An 11,171-nucleotide genomic window follows, 5' to 3' on the forward strand; every position below is an offset into this window, starting at 1 on the left:
GCAGTAGGGCCCAGGCATCATGGTAGGGACAAGTGCTAGGGGCACCAGGCATGGTGGGGGCAGGCAGCGGTGGGGGGGGACAAGTAGTGGGTGTTCAAGGTGTGGGGCTCAGGCTTCTTGCCCCCTTTGCTGCTTCCCCCTTGCTGTTGCTCCCCCTTGCTGTCAGGTGGGTGGACAAATTTAAAGCAAACCTCCAATAATTAGATTCTATACATGGAAAACTAAAATGAATTCTGTATGTCTATAGTCTTGGGCTATACAAAGAACTTCTGAAGTTAGCCAAAAAAGTAAATATGGGAGATGGCTTTCTGCCAGTAAACCACGTGTCACCACGGCTGCTGACAGACGTGGGGAAAAAAAAATCAAAAGCAGCACTTTATCAGAACAGGCAGCATGTTGGTTCAACCCTTCTCTTCAGCATCTGTATAGATCATGTGCTTCAACAGGCCTTTTTGGCACTCTTATCTGGATTTATTAGATTAAAAAACCCAAAAAAGTCCCGCTTAAGCACCCTATGTACAGAGACTTTGGGTGAGTCAGGTCAAACTAATGCAGGTGGAGTTGAGACTTTTTGGGGTCCTGGGCAAGAAAAAGACTGCGGCCACTGGGACCATGGATGCAGAGATGCTTTTTAATCATATATCTGTTATTATATTAATGACCTATTAAATCAGATACCACTAAGTGCAGATGCTATAAGAGACATGCCAACTACCAAGTGTATTTCAGATAACTCATATGGTTAGATGTTTGGAGAGAAGATACCCTTCTAGATTAAAACCATGCATTACACCTCTTGCTTTTCTAGTAGTGGAGGGTATGGATACTTATAGTACTTAGAACCATTAAAGTGTAGCTTTAAAGTCAAAGCAAACAGACATTCTGCTAGTCTGTTAAGCCACTTTAAATCCCCCTGGAATAGTTCAGAAGTATAGCTGAGAGAAAGGTGGCAAAAATCAAGCATTACTATATTTTTCTGCTTATAACATGCCCCAGAATATAATAAACACCCTGTTTTTAAAAGAAAGCTTGAAGAAAATGAAGTTACTACTTTGCAGTACAGGTAAGTAACTGAGAAACATGAGCTAGGGAACTGAGCTTGATGGCAGCAGGTGTGCGGGGCCATGTTATCTGGCTCCCCACTAGTTCAGAAGCATGGCAGTAGCAGCATTAATTCCTGTGGCTCCCAGACCTGTGGCAGTTGTTGTTGCTGCTGCTCCCCACGCTGATATATTTCCAAACCAATGGGGATTCATACTTCTTGCAAATAATGTGCATCCCAGTTCCCTCCTTAGTTGGTTTAGGGGGAAAAGTTGTGTGTTCTATATGAGAAAATATGGTAGTTTTAACTGGTTCAGTTTTGCATGCAAATGCCATGTGTTCTGTGGCAGGGTCTAGTCAGTCCTCCAGGCATCCAGCCTTGTGGCATTCTTCACCCTTCCACACACATTGCTGCAACTAGCTACTCTGGTATGTAGCCAGAACTCTGCTGTCTCCCTCCCCACCCCCTTTTTTTTCCTTCTTTCTTTTGCTGTACTTTTAAAATAAATTATCTGTTTTGCACTGCTTGTACAATAAAAACTATCACTCTGACAACCAGCTGTGTTCTCCCCTACTTGACAGTGGGCCCTTATCTTGCCCCCCAGCCTTTGGGAACCAAAAAAGTATGCACCCACTGCCCCTCTCCCCCAAGTCACACAAACACACCACAGACTTTGATCATTTGCAAGCTGTTGAAGTGCACTGAACTCATGTTTAGCAGAGAAGGAAAGCAGAAGAGTGAAAATGCCTCTAGCCACAAGTCACCACTGGGACCCCTCAAATATGGGTTTAAGCACTTCCCCCCAATTCCACCCCACCCCAACCCACCCTGTATCCCATTGTGAAGCATGGCAAACAGGTTGCTTATTCCTGCCCCCGGTACCAGAGCCACTGTACTTCACAAAATTGTGAGCCAGTTCCCAGTCAGGGAATTGGTTAACTTAAACAGGCCATACTTATGCTGCTAAATGCAGACATCAAGTGGGGGACAGCTTTGCCTTTGCAAGAAATGCTTAACCTGTCAGTGCATCTCCACTGCTACTGCAGTCCACACCCCTCACAGTGAACCCATCAGAATTCATGAATCTACACATAACTTCCCAAAATATGTTATATTTGTTTCGTTGTACCAAATACCCTCATAGCAACTACATGGCTTCAGCAGTGTGCTAATTAGCACATTCCAGTAGACTCTATTAATTGAGTCTGTTTCAACGTGTTCTAGTTAGAATGCACCAGAGCAGACATTGGTCGTCTATGTAGGTGCCCACTGTTACTGGAACCAAGATCTAGAGGAAGTGAGAGGGTTTTAGAGCCCTCCCATGAAGGGCTTATGGCTACCATTTATTTCCCAGGTCACCTGGTTCCCTGTTGAAAACCTCATAGGAAAGCCAGATGGGGCTGGAGCTGGCATTTGGCTAGCTACTGGGTGATGCTGTAGGGCAGACCTCTGTCTATAAGCATGGAAGACTTGGGTTTGAATTCCAGGAATCCTGACATACTACATTATATACAGTGTCGTTAACCAGTTTTCTGTTCTCTAGTTATAGATTAGGACTAACTTCTTCCCTAGTCAAAAAGAATAAATAACATGCTTATGTGTTTGGAAAACATTACATTACAATCCAGATAAAGAAGTATTATGCATGCAGTACATGTGGCTTACATCTCTTTTGTGAGAAGCATCCAAAACAGAAATACAAAAACCAAGATGTAAGAACAGAATCAGCTTTGGTGTATACAGACAGCAAATTTGAAAGGATAAAAGAAGTTGGAGACCAAATAAAAATTGGAATGGAAATTAATATACAAACATGCACACATTCTCCGTTCCCCATATAGTATGTAAGAATCATTGAAGTATTGCAGGGAGGCTTAGTATTTTTAAAAGTCTACTACAATTACCATATTTACCTGAATCCAAGATGATTTCAAATCTAAGAAAACTCCCCAATAATTAGATCTATACACAGAAAATTATAGATGATAAATTTTATCATTATAATTACTGTATTTACTCAAATCCAAGATGAGGTTTCCCCCCCAGTCACCATGGCGGGGCAGGGGGGGAAATAAAGCCTTGTCTTAGATTCAAGTACTGATCCAAGACAGGCAGCAGCAGCTACCAGAGAATCATAGAAAATTAGGGTTGGAAGGGACCTCAAGAGGTCATCTAGTCCAGAGGTTCTTAACCTTTGTTGTACCAGAACCCATTTGTAAACATCAGTGGCCAGTTCTGACCCAATGCCCTTCACTCCCTACCTGCTGCCCACCAGTATGTGGGGCTGGAGGGGGGGCCACAGGAGGCCCCAGGCAGCCCCTTGCACTGCCAGCGTCCAAGGGAAAAGCTATAGTTTTACACATTTTTCTACTTTAAAGGAGAATCCATTTTTTAAGTGTGTTAATTTAAAGTTAAAGTTTTTAACTTTTAAAGTTTGTTCGTGACCCTTTTATATATTGCTGTGACCCACTTTTGGGTCGTGACCCACTGGTTGAGAAACAGTGATCTAATCCACCCCCCTGCTCAAAGCAGGACCATTCCCAACTAGATCATCCCAAACAAGGCTTTGTCTAGTGAGGTCTTCAAAACCTCCAAAGATGGAGAGTCCACAACCTCTCTGGGGAACCTCTTCCATTGTTTTACTACCCTCCTAGTGAGAAAATTCTTCCTAATATCTAACCTAAATTTCCCTTCCTGCAACTTGAGACCGTTGCTCCTTGGTCTGTCACCTGCCACCACTGAGAACAGACTAGCTCCATCTTCTTTCGTACCCCGCTTTAAGTAGTTGAAGGCTACTATTAAATCCTCTCTTGGTCTCCTCTAGACTAAATAAACCCAGTTCCCTCAGCCTCTCTGCATAAGTCACTTCCCCCAACTCTCCTCACCATTTTTGTTGCCCGTGTTGGACTCTCTAACCTGTCCACATCCTTTTTGTAGTGGGGGGCCCAAAACTGGACACAGTACTCCATATGTGGCCTCACCAGTGCTGAATAGAGGGGAATAATCACTTCCCTCAATCTGCTGGCAACACTTCTGCCAGTGCAGCCCAGTATGCCATTACCCTTGGCAACAAGGGCATGCTGCTGACTTATGTTCAGCTTATTGTCCATTGTAACTCCCAGGTCCTTTTCTGCTGAGATGCTGCTTAGTTAGTCAGCCCCCACCCTCTATTTGTGCGTGGTATTGCTCCGTAATAAGTGCAGGACTTTGCACTTGTCCTTGTTGAACCTCGTGAGATTTTGTTTGGCCCAATCCTCCAATTTGTCTAGGTCACTCTGAATCCTAGCCCCACCCTCCAGCATATCTACTTCTCTCCCCAGCTTGGTAGCATCTGCAAACTTGCTGAGGGTATAATCCATTCCATCTTCCAGATTATTAATGAAAATATTGAACAAAACTAGCCCCAGGACTGACCCCCTGAGGCATTTTACTTGATACTGGCTGCCGGGTAGACATGGAGCCATTGATTGCTACCTACTAAGTCTGACAATCCAGCCACCTTTCTGGCCACCTTATAGTCCATTCAGCCAACCTGTACTTCTTCAGCTGGCTTTCAAGAATGCTGTGGGGGACAGTGTCAAAAGCCTTGCTAAAGTTAAGGTATATTGTATCAACTGCTTTCCCCACATCCACAGAGCCAGTCATCTTGTCATAGAAGGCAGTCAGGTTGGTCAGGCATGACTTGCCCTTGGTGAATCCATGCTGACTGTTCCCAATTACCTCCTTCTCCTCCAAGTGTTTAGAAGTGTATTCCTTGAGGATCGGCTTAGTGACTTTTCTGGGGCTGAGGTGAGGCTGACGGTTTGTAGTTCCCTGGATCCTCCTTTTTCCCTTTCTTAAATATGGGTACTATGTTTGCCCTTTCCCAACCATCACGCTGCTTCATGCCTCCACTGCTCTGTGCCTCCACACTATTCCATGTCTCTGCACTAGGTCCTATATTATGCTTCTCCATGCCAGTCTATGCTGTTGTTCTGTGCCACTCCATGCCTCTGTGCCTCTGAACTGCTTTGTGCCTCTGCATTGGGTCCTGTGCTGCTCCATGTCCCTGTGTTGCTCTGTGCTTCTGTTCTGTTCTCCATGCTACTTATGCCTCATCGCTGGGTCCCATGCTGCTCTGTGCCACTGCTCCATGCCTGCACCACTCTGTGCCTTCACATCAGGTCCCACACTACTCTGTGGCACTCTGCTTTGTGTCTCCACACAACTCCATGCCTCTGCACCAGGTTCTACACCGCTATGTGCTTTGCTGAATGGATTTTTGCCCCCTCTTCTGACTGAAGGTATTGCATTTTTGCCTAATACTCTCTTCTGTGATTAGGATTTATTTTCCCCATGGTGAATGGGGAAAATAACCTTGTCTTGGAATCAAGTAAATATGATGTATTTTCTTTAGGCATATCTTTCTGAACAGACATATGAATTGGGAAAGATATTCAAAAAACACAAACCATGTCCAAGATATTCAAAGGTGTAGGAGATCATTGGGATCATAGAAAAGACTTTCTATTCACACTGAAAGTTTTCAGGGCTTTGTGTGGCCCTTTACATCCCTTATGAAAGTAAAAATGGTTCCATATTTTAAAAAATGTCACTTGGGATTCAATACCTGTCTCTGCAATAGTTTTTCTGTGACGTTTTGGACATATTGTTTATTCTCTCTGTGCCCTTTTTGTACAGTAGGAACAACAAAGTAGTACATCCTTCTTTCTCTTTCAAAATAGCAGAAGAGATTGTAACATAGAAAATATTAAGGGCAAAGACTCAGCCCTCAATATTTTGTGTTATGTATCTTAGAAGAAAGATCCCAGTTTCTGCTGTGGTAAAGTAAAACATGGAAACATTTTGAGAAAAAAAAGAAATGTTAAACTTCCAGGTGTTAGGCTTACTAACTACTATATTTATACTGGTAAGGGCTTCATAGAAATTCACCATAAGGAAATATTTTTTTTTCTTTTGCTTGAGGCTTTAGTCCCAAAAATGAAATGGTAGAAGTGACAGTTTAAAAAATATGGTCAGAAGCAGTCTTTAACATATGAGATTGCAGATAACAATAGTATGACACATTGTATAGCATCAAAAGCATTCTTTTCATATGGCATAGGAGTATTTTATAAAAGAAACATTATGGGTTGATTACAGTGGATAATGTAGATCAAAACAGTACGGGTGATGTCCAAACATATACCTTTTCCCCAAAAACTTGAAAAAAATAATTTACTTTTCTGAGTCCCTTGTCTTGTGTGGTAGGCTCCTTATAGCATTATGACTTCTTTCTGGGCTTAATACTGTACTGACTTCAGCAGTGATAGATGATTCCTGATTATGTTCTGTGAAGTCTGTGTATCTACAGGAGTAGTTAGTAGCTGAGGACTAATAAGAACATGAGGTGCCATAGTGGGTCAGACCAGTGGTCCATCTAGCCCAGTATCCTGTTTATTGCAAGTGGCAAGTAGTAGATGCCTTAGAACAGTGGCGTCAAACTCATTTGGCTCATGTGGGCCAGTTCTGGACTGTGAGGCTCCTTGCTAGCCATTTGCCTTCTTCCAGTCACTTGGGACCTCACCTGACCTCCACTAGTTCTTCAAGATGATAACCAACAGTTCTGAAATGACCTCAGCCAATTCCTTCAGTACTCTAGAGTGCATCTCATCCAGCGCTACCAACTTAAACACATCCAGTTTCTCTAGGTAATCTCTAACCTGTTGTTTTACTACTATAGGTTGCTTATCCTCTCCTCTGTCTTTGCTGCCAATTGTGCTTGTTCTCTAGTAGCTGACTTTATTAGAGAAGACTGAAGTAAAAAAAAAGGAAAGTATTTCTAGCACACATCATGGCCCAAATAAAACACACCTTATTTTTGGAAGGCAGAATATAGTGGAAAATACTTTTCCAAAGGCACAGCTGACTGTGTGACATAGAGTAAGTCTAACTCTTGCAGATTAGTGAAGTGGATTTCCTTTCAGGAAGATTATGCCGACTCAATGGGTGTGTCTGCATGTCACCATATGGTGCCGTTGCTACAGTGCCGTGTTTTAGTACTTCAGGTTGGAAGTACTAAAGCATGGCCAGTAGCTCCCAGAGTCACTTCTAGAGCCCTTTTTGAAGTTAGGTGTTATATTAGCAACCTTCAAGTCCTCTGTCACATAGAGCATTTGAAATGACAGGTTACATATTATTGCCAGCATTTCTGCAGTTTCACATCTGAGTTCCTTTCAAACCCATGATGTTGATTAAATCAGCATTGATTTAAACTTTCCTAACCCCAGAGACTACCTTAAATCCCCACAATTATACATTATCATTACAAAAGGCATTTAAGTCTTTTAAATGGCTGCTTGCCCATTTAAGACAGGCAGCCATTTAAATTACGCAGACAATGCCAGGTATTGCACCTGCTAAATTGTGCAGGAACAGCTTGCTGTCAGCAGCATCTGCTTCATCAAGGTTTTCATTCAGGTTGTGCTGCATCTAATAGCAGCTTTGAAATTGGCAGGACTTTAATTTAGGGCTTCCGATAGCTTAAACTGTAGTTAAAATAAGCTACAAGGGTTAATTCATCTTTACAACTGAGGACTTCGGGCAATTTTCTTCTGATTGTCAACACAAGCCTGCTATAAGTTCCTCAGACAGTGTGATTTTTATTGTTTGTATTTATTCATGGACATCTAGTCATGGAACAGGACTCCATTATGCTAAGTCCTGTACAAGCATATTGAAAAGAGAGACAGTTGCTGCCCCAAAGAGGAAGACAGTGGAAATACGACAACAGTGACACAGTGTCAGTCAGCACAGTAGGCTTATCGATATGCGAACAACCTAACCATTGTCAAGATTTTATAGGTATCAGGGTAAAGAAGAATTTTAAATGGAGTTTTGAAGTTTGCTGAGATAACTTCGTGGATGTTTATAGGGAGTTTTTCCCAAGCATGAAGACTGCATGGGAGAAAGCAAACAACTGAAGATATCTGGATTCTGGTTTTAGATGTCGAGCTGATACTGGGATAGTGTAAGAAATGATACAGAATGGTGATATGCTATGAAGGGTCTTGAAAGTAAGGGAAGTAGCTTATGTTGGATGCAGTAGACATAATAGATGTGTTGTATTCAGCTGTGTGCACTTATGCCAGTGTATTAGGTTTGCTTTGTGCCTACAAATAAGCTAGCCATAATTAGCTAAATTGTTCTGTGGGAGCTGGAAAGAGTCATAGAAATCAATGCCAGCTAAGGTAAACTCAGTTTTAGTCTTTTAGCCTGTTAGATGCTACCTATTTTTGGTATATGCTTTCATCCCCTCTGATAGCAGTGATGGTTTTATTTAACTTAAGTTTTAAAAAATCTGCAACTCTTCCAAGCAATTCTGGAAGCTGAGATACAAATCTGTGCGTGGGCATGTATATATTTATATACATATTTATATTTATCTTCAAAAAAATTTTCTTTTTACAGTAAAGCCATTTCTTAATCAAGAAGAATATGAAAGAACAAAGGACATTGTTAAAAAGTTTGAACATGGAATTGGAAAAGACTTGCAGCAAAAATTACTGGAAAGGGCTAAACTAAGGAGGAACTGGGTATGTTTTGAATTATAATTTATAGGTGTGTTTTTTATCTGAGTCTTATACATCGTGATGCATCCAGTTATCTCAAGAATGAAACATCATCATTCCCTAAAACAAGCAAAGTCTGATTTTGTGACATGTTGGGCCTTCTCATGTAAATAAGTTTACTTACATACATAGGATTTTAAGACTGGGCCTGCACTTAGCATATGAAATCCAGAGCTAGTGTTTTCAAAATAGCCAAACACACTGAAAGAGGAGCATCACATTAAAATAAAGAGTATTTTGTTGAACCTGATTTTATTAATGGTTTGTTCAAGACTAAATGTTTTATTATTTACTTTATATATTGATACTAGATATAACAAAACTGCCATTAGGTAAATAAAGTTACAGCAAATTAGGAGAAGTATAAAATCTAGTTTGGTTATTTATGATATCTGATATTTTGTCATAAGGTATTGCAATCTAAAAAAAATCTTACATGTATTGTGAGATCATTGCAAATAGCAACTGTGCTCAGCACTGAAAAAGAGAAATAACACAGAGGAAATTTTTCAAAAGCACACAAGTGAGTTCATGGGCACTTAAATGCCTTTTATTACTCTTAGTGATTCTGAGGTTCTTAACTGTTTAATTCACTTTCAGAAGTGGAACTTAGATTTACAAGTCATTTAGGAACTTTTGAAAATCTTACCGAAGATCTGATTCCCAAAGAACTTAAAGTCTAATCTTTTCCTCTGCATGAAAACAGTAAAATACATATTAGCAGTGCTCTGAAGTGGTCTTGCAAAAGAGAGAGAGAGAAAAAGATGATAAGTAAATGTCAAACCGTCTTTGAAATTTGTAGAGCTTCATCAATCCCAACATGACTTTATTTAGATAATTTTAGAACAGGAATTTCTAAAAAATATTTATGGAGGATAGAGTACATCTCAACAAATTGTATTATGGATCATTTCCCTTCCATTTATAAGCACACAAACCACCTCTGCTCCCACTCACTACTCAGTAAACATCTTTATGGCAACTACAACAATTAACTATACAGAAACAAAATATTAAGAAAATATTTTATTGTAACAGCTGTTAATGTTGTTTAGCTGATGGAAATAAAGAGAGCTAGATACCTCACTAATATCAGCAATGACTTGTGGACTGCTAGCTTGACCTTCACAGTTAAAGAAGTACCTTTTCAAAGTAGTAGAACAATGAATCACTTGTGCATATCCAGTGATTAGTACAGAGCTATGCCTAAAGCATATTATGATGCTCATCACTACTCCTTTTCAGCTGGAGGACTGGTGGCTGAATGTGGCTTATCTTGAGCCTCGCCTACCAACACAACTATATTATAATTTTGGAGGGCCAGGCCCTTACCTTGAACACTACTGGACACCCAAAGAAGGGACGCAAATTGAAAGAGCATCCATGAATTTATGGTATACTTTGCAGTTCTGGGACCTATTAAGAACGTAAGACTTTCTTTACAAAAATGTAATTGTTCTAAATATCTTTATGATGTACTTTCAGAACTTATTCTTAGGCATATTCTCTTTATTGTAGGGAAAAATTGGCTGCACATAAATCTAGAAATTCACCTCTAGATATGAATCAATTCCGAATGCTGTTCTGTTCTTGCAAGATTCCAGGAATTACTAGAGATTCATTTTGCAATTATTTCAAGACTGGTAAGTAAAATACCATTTTTCTAGAATAGCACAGAAAAATGAATTTATGTTACAGGGCCAATGTGTGGCCATATAAACCATGAAACAAACACTTTAAAAAAAACCCCATTGCAGCTGAAAAGTTTTTTGAAGAGCTACTCTGCACAATTTATATACGGGTAGTCTGTGCCCTTTATAAAATCACTACTGAGATTAAGTCTCTTTTAATCTAGTGCTTATTCTCATAATTGGGTCAGATACAGGCTGTTAACTTGCAAACAGGGAGACCATTATAATTAACCATAGGGGCTGCAGGCCTAAGAACTCATGCTCCTTTGATACAGTGTGCTCCTTTGGTACATATATAACGTGTACCAGGAGCCAAAAGCACACTCATTTTGAAGAGAGACAGACCCCTATCTATTTCCTAAATGTCATGTTAAGTTTTAAATAAATATTTTTGGTATTGTGCATGTAACAGCACATTATATTGTCCTATATTCATACATACTAGGGCTGTACAAAGCTTCAGTCGCTGATTCGATTCAGAGGAAATTTGGCCCGATTCGGTGGCCAAATCTCCAAATCCGAATCAAATCAAGAGACCCTTTAATCTCTCCAAATCAAATCAAAACTCTCCAAGTCGATTCAGAGAGATTCAGAAAGATTTGATGGTTTGGCCACATACACAGCTTTAAATTTTTTTTTACATACCCCAAGGTAGCAGGCGGCTCATTAATGCTGAGATGCTGGGGCAAATGGAGCATCCCACAGGAGTGTGGGAAGCTCCCCAACATGCTCGGCAGCAGACCCAGAAGTGGACCAGAAGCACTTCCTGTCTGCTTCTGGGTCCTCTGGGGAGCACACTGGGGACCCCCCCCCCCGCGCCCCACCGGC

General features: G+C 40.7%; 1 protein-coding gene across 1 annotated transcript in view; it reads left to right on the plus strand.

Moving 5' to 3' along the window:
- Positions 1 to 11,171, plus strand: part of CROT (carnitine O-octanoyltransferase) — a 46,076-nt gene that overhangs the window by 6,308 nt on the left and 28,597 nt on the right. The window contains exons 3-5 of the mRNA XM_019508360.1: positions 8,492 to 8,616; positions 9,898 to 10,079; positions 10,171 to 10,295. Of these exons, the coding sequence (XP_019363905.1) occupies positions 8,492 to 8,616; positions 9,898 to 10,079; positions 10,171 to 10,295 (432 nt within the window). The remainder of the gene's footprint in view (positions 1 to 8,491; positions 8,617 to 9,897; positions 10,080 to 10,170; positions 10,296 to 11,171) is intronic.

Source organism: Gavialis gangeticus, unplaced genomic scaffold, assembly GCF_001723915.1.
Source record: "Gavialis gangeticus isolate Ggan-Ray unplaced genomic scaffold, GavGan_comp1, whole genome shotgun sequence".
Taxonomy (NCBI): Eukaryota; Metazoa; Chordata; order Crocodylia; family Gavialidae; genus Gavialis; species Gavialis gangeticus.